Genomic DNA, 14,217 nt, shown 5'->3' on the forward strand with positions numbered 1-14,217 from the left:
TGCCCATGTCTGACGTGGTGAAGGAAGCTGGTGGCACAGACAGATTTCCCAGGCTGACCTACCTTCTCATTCTGCAAAGGGTTTTGAATCCTCTTAACCTCACATATTTTTACACACACGCAGACACTCAACACATTCATAAGACATGGCCCTGTCTGCAACACCCAGCTTACATCTCTTCACACACTCCTCTGAGCTCATCAAGCATAAAAAAAGAACAATTACTCAAAGAGAGCAACTAAAAAAACCCTGAGAATAAAAACCAATTCTGTCTAAATACTCAAAAGAACTTAAAGTTGCCTTTGTCACCCCTTCATCCTGCACCTCTGCATATAAGTGCTTGTTCCTCACACAGCACGTTCCTGGTAATAGATGCATAAATGCAGCTGCTTTTCTCAGCAATGAAAATCAGCACCCAGCTCTGACTTTTGCAAATGAAATATAATAAGCTATTAAGAGTGTCTGACAGAGATCATTTACTACCATGCAAACACAAGTCCCTTGGGATCTGTTTCTTTCATGAGCAGGCCACATCAATTCCTCCTCAGGGCACAGAAGGGGACCTCTTATACTCTTCTAGGAACCAACTTAAAATTACTAGAATTTAGATTGCAGTCAACCCAGAAAATAAGGAATTTGTCCTAATTCAGCAGTAAACAAGGCTGTGTAATTTGTTCCAGCAGCTTCCTCCCTCTCTTATTTAACACTCATGAGCTTCAGGGCAGGGGAGAGTCTGCATCCACGGCCAGAAAATGGGAGCTTAAAATGAGCACAGGAGACTATATCATGTGCTGAAGGTTCAGCTGACGATTTTAATTTCCAGAAGATAAATAACAAAAGCAAGCACTTACTGCTATCCGTGTCAGGGATGCCTTGACTGCGCTCCATTTGTCCCGTCGTCTGTCTATGATGATGATGAATCCGATGCTGGCAGCCTCCAGACTGCAAAACAGATGAAATAGGTATGCAGGGTTACACAGAGATACTCCTATTCCAAGGAAGAGCTACTGCAGCAAAACACAGCCTCCTTCAGATCACCCTCTGAGCTCATTATGAAAACAATGTACGGTGGAAAGAATGAATATTTGGCTGAAATTCACACAAAAGGGAAAGCCAGCAAATTTTCTCTTTCCAGTGTGAGGTTATCAGCTTACACAAAACATGAATATTTTATCTGCTAAATCTCTGAGCTGCTGAGCTACTCCACTGCCAGTCTAGGTGACATGAATCGTTCAGGATCACAAATTCCACTGTGCTGTATTGAAGACAAAACCCTCAGATCCTGTTTTCTCTGCAAAATAATTCAAGCTATTAGACACCCCACTTCAGTCTTCATTCTCCAGGTATGCTGACATCTGACAGGGGCACTGAGCTCCTGGGGGTCAATATCCCCTGACTGTTATCACCTTGCTGTGTACAGAAGCCCCAGGAATTCTGATAGACAAAGCAGAAACTGAAGAATTCTATCTTGCCAACCACAAACTCATTCCAGGGTTGCAAGTCATTCAAAACTATCCTTTTAACATATTGTCTAAGATAACAGTTCCTGGTCCCTCTCAGTGCTTTTCAAGGAGGATCTAGGAGGCACTGATTTGGTGCTCTATCCCACGAATGTAGACCTCATAAATACCACATCCTCTCTTTCCCTCTCAAAAATCCCACTACGAGGTTCAGGGTTTCAGAGTGACTGCTCTACTCTGCTTTCCAAGAGCATTCAGCATTGGAGAGAAGTCCTCAGAAGTACACACTGAGAAAAGTGTCCAGAAACTTCATTGGAGGAGGATGGCTCAGTCATCTCAGAACAAACCAGAGGCAAGTGGGAAGAGCATAAATGTCATAATCAAAGGATATACTGCGATCAAACATCTACCCACAGATCAAAATTTAAAAAAATTATTAAAGCACTTTCTTGATTCCTTTTCCATTGTCCATACAAGGAGCAACCCAGGATTTTTCACGGGTTCATTTTGTGCAAACTTGTGTCAAAAATCCACTAAGACCACCAATGGTAGCAACTCTGAGCTCCTGATGCACCTCTGCTGGATCAAGAACAGCAACCTGAAAGCCAAACTCTCTGGCAAACCTGGGATGCCATGTGAGTCTTCCCAATAATTCATACTGGTAACAGGAAAACACACTGAATTTCCTACTTCAATATTTTTACAGCATCCTCTGGGGATTATAAAATTCAATGATAGTACATGACTTTTCCTCTTTAGTAGTGCAACATGCAGTTCTCTATGCAGAGGACAGAAAAGGTGGTTTGTAGCAGTGCCCCTCAAGCACAGGGAAGAGACTTCATCTGTTTCTCCTCTTATATATACACAACTGTATGCATTGACAAATATTTCAAGGAAAAAAGTCACCAGCATGGTATGTATGCATCAGGATAAAGGGTTCAGAGGAAGGCAACAAAGAAATTGCGTGTGTTGCAGATTGTTACTGAAAGGGTAAGAAACTAAACACAAAATTCTCAGCCTGGGGTCCTCCCAACCAACCTAAAAATCTGCACTGGATTTATCAAACTGATTCTGCTGATTGGAACCAAAATTTGCTTTGGAAGTCTGGTAGGTAGGAAAGGCCTGGGAAAATCAGCCTCAGCCTCCAGACCCCCAGGTGGCACCTCTGGTTTGGGGGTTTTTGTTGTTTGCTTGGTTTTGGGGGATTTTTTGGTGGGTATTTTTCTTTTTTTTTTTTTTTTTTAACTAGATAGGTCTGATTTAGATCCTAAATTTAGTCAGGGAAACAGAGAGAGTGTCAGCAAGTGATCCTATTTCAGTCAGCATGCTGAAAAGCCATACCAAGGTCTGAATGTCATTTGGCACTGAGGAATGGATGCAGGCAAACAGCCACGGGAAGAGGCCTAGCCAAGATGGAAGCATCAGCACAAGTGATGTACAGCTGAGAAACCCCACCTGTGTGTGTACCCAGAGGAAGGGAGTTTGTTTAAAAACAAGACACAAAGACACTCAAATTCTATCATTGTTTTCTCAGTGTCACTACTGTAATATCTCTTGTGAAAATGCATTGGGGTTTCTCCAGTTCTCTGAAAAGAAGGATTTGAAGACAATCCTGAACAGCAGACAGACATCAAGCTTACCTTCAAAATAAATTCTGGCACATTTGCCCAGATCTACAGATGTCTGGCAGAGAGGTTCCCTTTCCCTGAATGAAATATGTGCCATCAGCAGAGCTGTACTATCTTCAGCTCTGAATTTGGGTTAGCCCTTGAACACTGATTTGAGGAGGCCAGGAGATGTTGAATTTCCTTACCTCTTTTGGGAGGAGAGGAGGGCACCTGTTCCTCAAAGGAGTTGATCCATGTCAAGTGGATATCTTCTGTCATATTAGCACGTAAGATTAATCATTCCAGAGGGACTTAGTTACAAATGCTGAATGATGTTGTCTGCAATCACAGAGCTCAACTCCACAACTAGCATGAGCCTTCTTCTACAGGATATGCAGAATCAGACACTGATATTCTCTCTATATTTGCCTGGAAAATGGTGTGCTGATTTCTCTGGTTCACTAAGCTCCGAAGAAGGAAGTACTTTCTAGGAAAAACAGGGTGAACTGCTTTTCAAACTATACTTCATCTTACCTGATTCATGGCCATACCCTTTGTAACTCCAGAAGAGTTAGAGACTATTCTCTATTCTTAGTCACTTCATTTGATACCTTCTCATCTGTCTTGAAAATTGAAGTAAAAGGTGAACTACTGGCAGTGACACAACATGCACAGGAATGCTGTCATAATACACACAGCAGTATATAGCACAGTAGTGCTGATGAAGGTAACAATGCAGTCCCTTTACTGCTTGCTGAGATGTGTGGCAGAGACACTCTGTGTGCATGGACCTGCCAACTGCAGATTAACAAGGCTCTGCTGCACCCAAACAGGTCCACTACTTATGACATATTAAGATAGTACTTCATATAATTATGTCATAAATCACATAACCAAAGCTTGCTGCTCAGGTTCTTCCTCTTCTCAATTGACATCTTTGTCCCTCACCATCTACATAGAGGGTGACGAGTTTCAAATAGTGACTCAAGAAATGTAGTCAATCTTTCTAAAAGCACTGCAACAAAGACTAGAAAACTCTACAGAAAACTCATATCCCTGCAGTGTGATCTGTGATTGAACCTAAGAGTTAAACCAGTGTGCTGGTATGCAGAAAATGTACCTTCAAACCCCAATCACTGACCTTGAATGAGTCATTTAAAGCAAACTGAGCAGTCACTTACTCAACACAGGTTTTGGTGAGCCTGTCTGTAGTGTGAGATATTACTTACACATAACTCATCATCTGTAAAATGGGCATATTGCAGCTCTCCTGACCTACAAAGTTTTGAAATGCAATTCGTCATTCTTTGCACATTGTTCTGGGATTCCTCAGGGGAAGAGAAAACACAGAACTGAAACTGAATCAAAGCAAAGATCCATCCAGCCCAATACCCTGACTCCAGTGGCAGTAGACAGTGGCTACTGAGACAAAGGCAGTAGGAAAATGAGAAGGACAATATTTCTCTTGGTATATTCTCCCAAGTCCCAGCATTGAGGAATAAATGGATTTCTTCAGCCAGAGTTTGCATCTGAGCCATTGTGTTCAGCTGCCATTGATGGAGCAATCCTTCATGAATTTGGCTTATTTCTTTTGAACCCATCTGTACTTTTGGGTTTCACACAGGCTGAAGAAGCATAAAGCATTTCTCTCTATCATGTTGACAATGCAACATGCTAGTTCCCCAACATGTGACAACTTTACTGGGAATCACCCCCCAGCATACCAAGTACAAAGAACTGAAAAACTAGTCTTATGTTTTTCGCAGCTACTATTGGTGTTTTATGAACCCTGAGGCTGGTCACCCTCCCAATCCTGAAGCTAGTGAAGAAATACTTAAGACAGAGTTTCTCCTGCAGAACAAAAGGCCCACAGAGCAGAGTGAAACAATGAAGCTGTTAAATTCACAGTGTGTGGTTTCTCTCAGCTTGCTTTGGCAAGTCAGTATGGGGAATACATGTAGGTGGAGCTGGAAAACTTCTCACTCAAACTTGAAGGAGTGCATTTTCTCCTATGCTCCTCTAAGCACCTTTTTACACAAAACCACAGGAAATAATAAATCCTTGCTTGCTTCTAACTAGCACAAGCAGCCATGGTTCAGAGACAGGATCAGGGGACTGAAAAAATATTAAGTTCTCTTAGATAAACAAGAAGTAATTCAGCAGCCATGCCTCAGCACAGATCCTCAGAGCAGGGGAAGTCAGTTGGTTTCACTATCCTTCCACAACTGCAGGCAAAGAGCAAGGAAAACATCCTAGCTGTGGAGCAATCTCCAAAGAAACAAAGCATCAGAATGCACACGGTGCTTGCCAGAATCCTGTCAATGGAGCACCTCACTTGCTTTCTCAGAAAAGGAAAAGCTGCACAGAAAGACGCACTCAGAAAATAAGCAGTCACAGGACCTGTGCCAGTTTGTCTCCTTCCAGATGCAATCCTTCCCTTGTAGCACCCAGGTCCCCTGAGGGTTTTCACAAACAGCCCCTCTTAGCTCCCCTGTGATCTGCCATCTTTGTTGCTGCTCTTCAGATCTACAACCCCTCCCACCCAGCTCAATCTGCCCTGTGTGAAGCTTTCTTTCCAATGAAAATCATGAAAACAGTTCCTCGGGCCCCCTGTACATAGGGAAGTTTCCTAATGACTGGATAGATGCAGGGTCATTGGTACATCCTGGTAGCATCACTAAAAGCAGCGAGCCACTGGGGAAGTAAAACTCTCTAGGACATCAACAGACACTTGTGCTTATCCTCACCTGGGAATGCTGGTTAGATACGTGACCACATTCAGAAAATCTTCATCAGGTATTTCACTGAATCCTGCGAATTCTGGAAAGGTTATAATGGGTGCCCCATCCTTCCCTCTTCCTCCTGCAAAAGAGAAATTGCAAAGTTTAGAGGGTGATTTTATGCCTTTGGACAGACTGGTCAGTACTCAATGGTATATTCCTCCTTGTAAAGCATCCACATCCAGTAAACATGAATCAGCTTCCCATTTGAAATTATAACTCACTGTAGTTTCATTACCTCAGTTGACTCCAGCTGAGATTCTAGCCTCTGTTTATTCTCAGCTTTTTTGAGAACCTTTTTCACAATTCTGATTAAGTGCTTTTTTTGGTTCTTTGTTACCCATTTCCAAGTAATTCATTGTGATAATATTAAAACTTTTGTCTATGTATAAGTACAGCACTCTCTGATTCCTTCTAGACATTAAAGGAAATTAAATAACCAGGCATACAAGCTTTGAATACACACATATAACCCCTGACAGGGCCTGGGACCAACCTGGTCTTAGGTCTTTCTTGAACAAGAAGACACTCAAAGTGTATGGAGGAATTAATCAACGAATTTTGCTCTTGTCTTGTTTCTATGCATCAAACTCTACTAAACAGGACAGGAGGGTCATAAGCAACAAGGTCAAGAGGAGTCTCTTTCTGAGAGATTCTCTGATCCAAACACTAGTAGAGCTGTAGGAAACATGGAGCCAAGTCCCTCATAACCAAGCAGCCTTTACAGTTCTCCTGACATGATGCTCAGCTCTAGGAGCTGTTGTAGTACACAGTACAATCCTAACTTGGTTCTGCTAATAAATCTGGGCATTGCTCCAACCACACAGAAGTTAAGAGAGGTTTTCTCACCAGCTCGGACTCAGAGCTGACTAATGAGGCACGAGCACATAAAGGAACAGGATGAAACAAAGCATTTGTCACAAGTATCTTATTGCTCAGTTCTCCTTAGATAGGACATTAAGGACATTCCTTTTCCAGAGTCTTTCTTCTTTCTCTGCAATCTCTATGTAAACCCATTTTTTGCATCAGGCTCAGGAATTCTCTACAGCCCAATACCGAGGGTAGTCCTGCAGCACACAGAGATTTTCTCATCATTTATCACCCACAGAAGATTCTTGCCCATGGAATAGCCATGTCATAGGCTTCCATTTAGTGAAGGGAGAGCTGTGAGAGGGAGACAGTAAATTACCTTTCTCAAGGAAAATATCCAATAAATTATCCCATTAGGAGCATGGGAGGAAATAGAGAATCAGTTGGGGGGAAAAAAATAAGTTCTCATTCCTCGAAAGTACCCTATAAATCCCCACAAATAAACCCTGTTTCCAGGCTGCTCCTTGCATTTCCCTGCTGTTATCCAGAGCTGATGCTACAAGCCAGTTTCTCCTGCTCCTGTGTTGGTGGTCACTGCAAAGAGGTGCTCCAGGAACTCCTAGCTATTTGTGTGTAGAGGGGACAGTCCATTCCTAGTCCTGAACCTGTCTCTGCCCAATCCTCCCACTTTCTTGACATCATGGTGGCTTTGTCAGCACACTACCTTTAGCCCCTATTTTCCTTTCTGAAGGTTGATTATTGCTTTAATTACATCTGAAAATGACTCAGTTGAGTGAGATCATCCACTAAACTGACCCCACTAGGAAGAAAACAGGCCTACAGAGACTGAAAAGGCTTTCAGCCAAAATGCAAAGCAAGAATAGCATCATTCACACTGCACTGAATTGCGTTTCAAATGTTGAGCAGAGCCACAGCCTCCACATTGACCTCCACACTGGCCTTGGGATGATGCCAAGTGCTGATGCACAGCAGCTGGATCCCAGGGCATTCCAGCTGCACTGTCTGCAGTCAGCAGTGACAGAGAATATGCTGTCATGCAAATTCAGTCAGATTTCCCCCAGACTGCTGCACTCTAGAGACCAGGAACTCCAACCAGCCAGTACCCAGTTAGGCTGGTTTGTTACAGATTCTCAGTGACATCTCCTGGACACAAACAGTAACAGCAGGCAAAATTAAACTGAGCTTGTCTGCTCTGTCTCTTCATGCAGAGTTCAGTGCATGCCGAGGTATTTCATGGTTGGTATCTTATGAGCATTCACATGATTCCTGGGCACCAAGCTTTCCCATTCTCGTATTTCAAATATGTGAAGATACTTTAAATGAGGGAGACGTAGTAACGTGCAATATTTTGGTTTAAAGCAGCTGTATTTGCCACTGGAGGATCCCCTCCTTCAAAGCCTGATTGTTTACCTGCAGTTACACTCAAGATTTGCTTAAACTACAAGTTTCAAATGGTACTTCTAAGGCTCCTCAAGACCAGGGTTCTTTGCATCCCTTTTATTCTCTTGCATCTGCATTTGTAGATGTGCTCTTCTTCTTCTGGCCTCTCTTCCCCAAGCTAGGTCAGGCAGGCTGATGATGCACTCTGTGTATGTGGCTAAGTATTTTTATGACCAGATCTTCTATAAAAAGTCATCCAAGGATAAATGTAGGCAGACTGAACACTGACTTCTTCCCTTTATCACTGGGAACAAATCTAGGACACTTAGGAGCAGCCTAAGCCTGAACATTCAGCTAAGAGTGAGAAGCTCCTGCCTTCGACGAGGCCACACACCCTTAACAGCTCCTGGGCTCCATCTCATTCTCCAAACCAGAACACTCAGAGGTTTTTCAGTACAGCTGTATTTCCAACAGGGAAACAAACAAGGAAACCTTCAGTTCCTGCCAGACCAGGAAATTAGGGTGAAGTTTGAGGGAGTTTCACGATTAGAAATTGTTAAATACTATGACAAGAAGAGAGCAGGAATATCTGAAGTGTTGAGTGACAAGCAATAACAGAAATATGTTAGGAATGGGTTGTTCCTGCCCATATCTGAACCTCAAACAGTAGCTGAGTTACAAAGGTAAACAATCTATATCCATCTATCCCTACATATAGCAAGATAACCAGAGTAGATGTTAAAGGATATAAGGGAAGCTCCTTAAATATCAAGGGTGTCTGGAAAACTCTCTCCTCTGTATGAGAGAGCAGTTCCATACAAATAAATGTTAATGACATTTTTTCCCCTGCCACTAAACCAAGATTTGCTGCAGTATGCAAATTTCTGCAGAATGCAAATTGACAAGCTGCAGCCCTTTCTTTTCAGGGCCATCAACCTTGCTTTCTAGGGAGTTCCCACATGATTTCTTCCAGTCCTTGAAATACTTTAGCTGGATACTACTCAATGTCTTGGAAGGACAGAGAGCACAAAGTAAAAACCAACAGGGACAGCCTTCAATCAGTTCCACAGCCACAAAGACTGAGTACATGGAATTTGGCCCCAAAGACTCTTTGTATACAATCCTTGTGCTTGATGGGACTGTGCATAACCCCTATGCTCCTGAGGATCACTTGTGAGAAGAGTCTAATTGCTAAATAGGAAAATTTACAATCCATCATAAGTCAGGCATACAGGGACAGGACAAGCTCCAGCAGTTCCACGGAAGGCTGAAAGAAAAAAGATAGTCCTCAAAAGAAGAAAAGAAAAAGATATTTCAACTAGAAAGTGAGGGCAGGAAGAAGGAGACAGAAGTGCTGAACAGAGTGAGCCACATGAACACAGCAGAGAGGTCAGAGAGGTTACCTTATGGCTACCTGAGGTGTGTCTGCTCTATTCCACTAGGGTTAAGGGGGCCCAAGGACTGCCAGGAGCAAAGAAGCTCAGAGAGAAGCCAGAGCAACATGAGGCATGAACTGAGCTAAAGAGCCCAATGGGAGAAGCAAGAAATACCTTGAATTTAGTGCAGGCAGAAACAGAAACAAAGATACACTAAAAAATAGATATCAAGAGTGTGGCCATACCTGGCAGCTGTCTTCATGCAATGCACAGGCCTGCCTCTCTGACTTGCAGCTCTTCAAGGCACCATTAGATGCCACCCTGCAGCACTCTGTAGGCAACCCAGCCACTTCCAATGCCTCCTGACAGCTCCAAGTGCTGGTGCCCAGCCAGGGAAACAGCAGCTGGTGGCAGTGGCCATTGCAAGCAGCAGTCACAAGAGTTGGAGGTTCAGTTGGCAGCAGGGGAGGTTCAGGGCTATCCCCTGTTAACTGAACTAACATGAGGCTCACTCCTGAATCTGCCAGGTCATCCCACAGGCAGTCTCCCGTGGGTCACTGCTCCTCTGTCAGACCCCAGACTGCTCTGGAGTATAAGTAGCTCCATACTTTTGCCCACTCAAGAAACCCAACAGGATTTTGTCTGCCACCTCTTAGGCAAACCTGAGCTCCCCTCCCAAATAGCACCCACAAATGTAACACATGCTGCTGACCTGGTTTAGCTCCCTCAGGTTCCTTCAGAAGTTCCATCTCTCTGCTCTCTCCCTCTGCAGATGACATCCTGCCTTGCATCCAACCCAAACTCACTGTGTCAAAGATATGGACCCACCGCTGCTCGGGGAAGAGCATTCTGGGTAAAAACTTTGATAGATGATCACAGATGCATCAAACTCAACAACTTGGAGCATGACTGAGTCAAACAACATGAGCAGAGGCTGAGCTGCTCGAAAAAAGGTAAGACTTATGAGGAAAATATTATGGTCAACTTGACCTTGTGCCTGGTTTGCCACTCCGAATGAGAATGACAGCACCCCTTTCTCCTCTTCCTAGGCACATTCCTTATTTTCTGTTCCAGCTCCTTGCTCAACTTTTCCACTTCACTTTTGGCCCAAGGGCAAAGGGAAAGAAAGAACCTGGGTGACAGGTCAGAAGTCAGAGTGAATGTGAAAGGGAAAGAAATGTAGGATAGACAGCACACAAGCTGTATCAGGGTAGTACAAGGCATGGTAATGGGACCATTGCTCACTCTTATGTGTGCCAATTCCCCAAGTCCCAGAACACAGAGCACCATTCATAGTTGCCCCTACTAGACAGCCTTTCCAGCTGCCAATGCAGCCTGGATAGCTGTTGCAATGAAGACGGGGACAGAATTCAGCTGTGGAAACAAAACAGCTGAAGTGCTTGGGGAAGGAATATACATGGGAGAGAAAGGGTTATGGCAGCAGAGAAAATTTAATTTTGCTTTGCAGTGTAAAGGGTGTGATTGACAAATGAGGTGTGAGTGCTGAATTTTGGGAGCTCTCACAGCTGACATTGCATGTTGTATGACTGATGTAAAAGCAGCAAGCAATCACAACTGCAGGCCAAGATCCTGGACATGATGGGGATCTTAGAAAATCTTCCACTCCCCACTTCTAGCCCACTTATGCCTCCTGTCTGGGCATCAAAATATCCACGGTTTAGACAATCAGAGGCTACACTGAAGTGCTATTCCATAGCCAGCAGCTCTCCTAACTAGAGATCACCAAATATGCTGAATCTCCCGGGGGAAAAAAAAAAAAGAAAAAACTAACAAAAACCCAACCCAACAAACAGGCCATGGACAGGAAATGTTCCAAAAGTTTGTCTGCAAGTTTACAGAGCACACCTCCCCAGCCTGCCACAGACACTAACTCATCAGTTAGTATTGGAAAGTGTTCTTTCAAATGTTGCTGACACGTGCAGGTCACTGCTCGGGCCTGCCCACGTGCGGAGAACTCCCTGAGTCAGAGCAGCCCTGAGTGCAGTTCATCTCCCAGGCCAGGCAGCCAAAAAGGTCAGAGATGTCTTGGCTGAAGTTTCACTGCTTTAGTCAGGTCTTGCTTTTTCCATGCTCTGTTGTTTTGGTTTTTCATGTTGATTAAGGGTTGTGAGTGCTGAAATTCTTATTAAATCATGCTTCCTGGGTCTCAATTTTTATACAAGCTCCAAGCTGTCCTTTTGGCAAGGTCAGGCCAGGTTTTCCAAAAGGCTCAGTTTAAACAGGAAGCAGATGGCCAAATACCCTCCAGGCTTTGGAAATTAAATAAACTGGCTTCTGAGTCAGTTACCATTTTCAGATATAGTCTCCCATTCACTGCAGTCCTGTTGACTTAACAGGAGCAGAACACAAAGAAAATGACTCTCTGCTAATACGCTTCATGACAGTTTGTGTAATAAATTCGTGATTTAGTAACAAGATCCATTATTGCTGCAAATGGCAGATTGGGCTCTTTGAAAGAGTAATTACAGATAAGAACGGGTTGTGAGGCTGCAGATAAAAAGGGGGGGTAGTTGTAGTTTCAAGTGCAGATTGGTACAGCAGGTTATTAGTCTGTCAGCAGGACAGAAACGGTATAGTACCAGTGGTTCTTTATTCTTCAGTAAAAACTGGTGTGTGATAATAACCAGGTTTTCAGTAGTGCCCAACTTTGGGGTGTAGTTCCCTTAACACCTACAGGAAACACACAAACCTAGCTGAGCACTCCTGTGTTGTCACAGCTGTAGTCCCATAACTGGGAGTTGGTTTTCAGGGAAAGGAGAGAGGCAGCAGTGGTTTCAAAACTAGAGTTTAACCACAAAGAACCAGTACTCCTAGTAGATCTCACAAGCTAAGCAGGGCTAAATCAGCACATGGAAAAAGATGACTAAAGTAAAATTACGTGATTAAGCACATTGTCACACTACACTCCAGCCTTTTCCATGACCTCAGTGGACCAGGGAAGGCTTTGGAGAGTTTCTCTGTTCTTGGCATGGACAGTAAGGTCTTGGTTAGTCTGGTCAGGAGGGCCGGGACAATCAGGAGGCTGTTAGTAGCTAATACACTCATTATAACTAGACCCTGGCACAATCAAACACCAAACTCATTAGGCTTGTTATATAATTCCTACCATCTGCTCAGAGATGGCAAGACAGTCAGATCCTCTTAGGAAGTTTGTACACAGCAATAGTGGAGAAAAGTGTTTCTAATGAGTCATGTCCAGAGAAAACAAAGAGCCTTTGATTCAATCACTTTCCTTTTTCTTTTCTGCTTTACTGCAAGAGAATATTATGTGTTCACTACATCTGCCTTAGCTGCCAGCTGTTGCTGAAAAGGTGGTATTAACCAAAGAAATACTCATTCATAACAAAGTTTGCAATAGTCAACCAGTTACTTTTGCTATCACTGGACAAATGGATTTGGGGTTCACAGGACTGAACAGGAGAGCTTGACAAAGCCAGAGGCTCTGGAGCAACAAAAACCAGACTCACTGCTACATCCTCTGAGCTCTGCATGTGCATGGAAGAGAGGTCTGTCTGTGCCCTGGGGGCTACAGCAACCCCATCTACTATAAATCAGCATATACCACTGTTATGAAGTTGTTCAGAAAAACATAATATATGTCCATAACACTCTAAGAGAAAGTTGGGATTGCCTTTTACTGCCAACAATGGTGAGACCTTTTTTTCCAGACAGTGGCTACTGACTGCAACCTTTCAGTATGGAAAACCAGGAAATAGGCTAAGTATCAAATTTTCAGTCACCATGTAGGCAAGCACTGAAGCACCAAAATATTTGTGGTTGCTCATACCTAATGAAAAGCAGCAAAGCAGCATGCTTTGAGGAAAAGCTACAGAGCCATCTGGAAAAAAAAAATCAAAACCAAATGAGGTCATTTATGTGTGAATTACTTTAATAAGTGAAATGAGACAGAAGAGTGCCCAGATTTGTTTTCATTGGATGAGAAAACCAATCTTTTGCTAGAGGAAAAAGAAAGTTACACTTATTTAGAGAAATGCATTTTTGAACAGTATAGTAATTTCTGGCTTGTACCTTAACCTCTGCTTGCAGGAGGCAATAAAGGGACAGTAAGGAAGATTCCTGATGTATTTTACCTACGGTCACCAACAGAATAGGATTCTGGGCTGAAGGGACCTCTGAGTAGATGATTTAATGTTCCTGATCTTCTTCACATGCTGCCATGGCGATTTTGGAGTGGAGGCACCTAGGTTTCCAAATTTAGCTGTAGACTTCAGACTGAAATCAATTTGGAAACTATGAACTATACTGCCTTGGTTTTTATTAGACTATTATTTCTGGACTTTACTGAGGAGATTTTAGATAAGCCTGAAAGTTCTTCAGATGGGATTTGTTTTTCATGTAGATGGGGCCATGAAGGACACCTTCTCACTCACCTTTGTTATTGGTTATTAGCACTTGTATGTCAATGAAGCAGTTATTTGCCAACCTCTAACAAACAAGTCCCTCAGCCCTGCCTTCTATGAAGAGTTATTTTCAAAGTCTTTAAGCAGCTTACACTTAAATTGCTTTATTTAAACATCTGTCTCATCACTTGCAAGAATAAAAGAACTAGATCAAATGTGAAGAGGTGAACTTGCTAAAACAACAAGTGAGAACACAGGCACTGCTGGAATGCTGAGTGCATAAAGAAATATGAATATGCTTTTTTATGTTTACCCTTGACATTTTTGTTCCATGTTTAATGTTCTAGATAGAACTGGAAATGGGTTTTTCTTCCTGTTTAGTAAACCACTTTCCACAAGTT

At 43.1% G+C, this 14,217-nt stretch overlaps 1 protein-coding gene across 17 annotated transcripts in view; it reads right to left on the reverse strand.

Annotated features, from left to right (window-relative positions):
- MCF2L2 (MCF.2 cell line derived transforming sequence-like 2) overlaps positions 1 to 14,217 on the reverse strand; it is a 218,431-nt gene that overhangs the window by 159,600 nt on the left and 44,614 nt on the right. For all 17 annotated transcript variants that reach the window (XR_007903552.1, XM_051781467.1, XM_051781478.1 and 14 more), the window contains 2 exons: positions 5,815 to 5,929; positions 852 to 942 (listed from right to left, as the gene is read on the reverse strand). Coding sequence is in view for 16 of the 17 variants with exons in the window: in XM_051781467.1 (XP_051637427.1) it covers positions 852 to 942; positions 5,815 to 5,929 (206 nt within the window). In the remaining variant the exon portion in view is untranslated. The remainder of the gene's footprint in view (positions 1 to 851; positions 943 to 5,814; positions 5,930 to 14,217) is intronic.

The sequence above is a fragment of the Manacus candei genome, unplaced genomic scaffold (genome assembly GCF_025592945.1).
Source record: "Manacus candei isolate 608988 ecotype Guabito, Panama unplaced genomic scaffold, ASM2559294v1 h1tg000015l, whole genome shotgun sequence".
In the NCBI taxonomy this organism is placed as follows: domain Eukaryota; kingdom Metazoa; phylum Chordata; class Aves; order Passeriformes; family Pipridae; genus Manacus; species Manacus candei.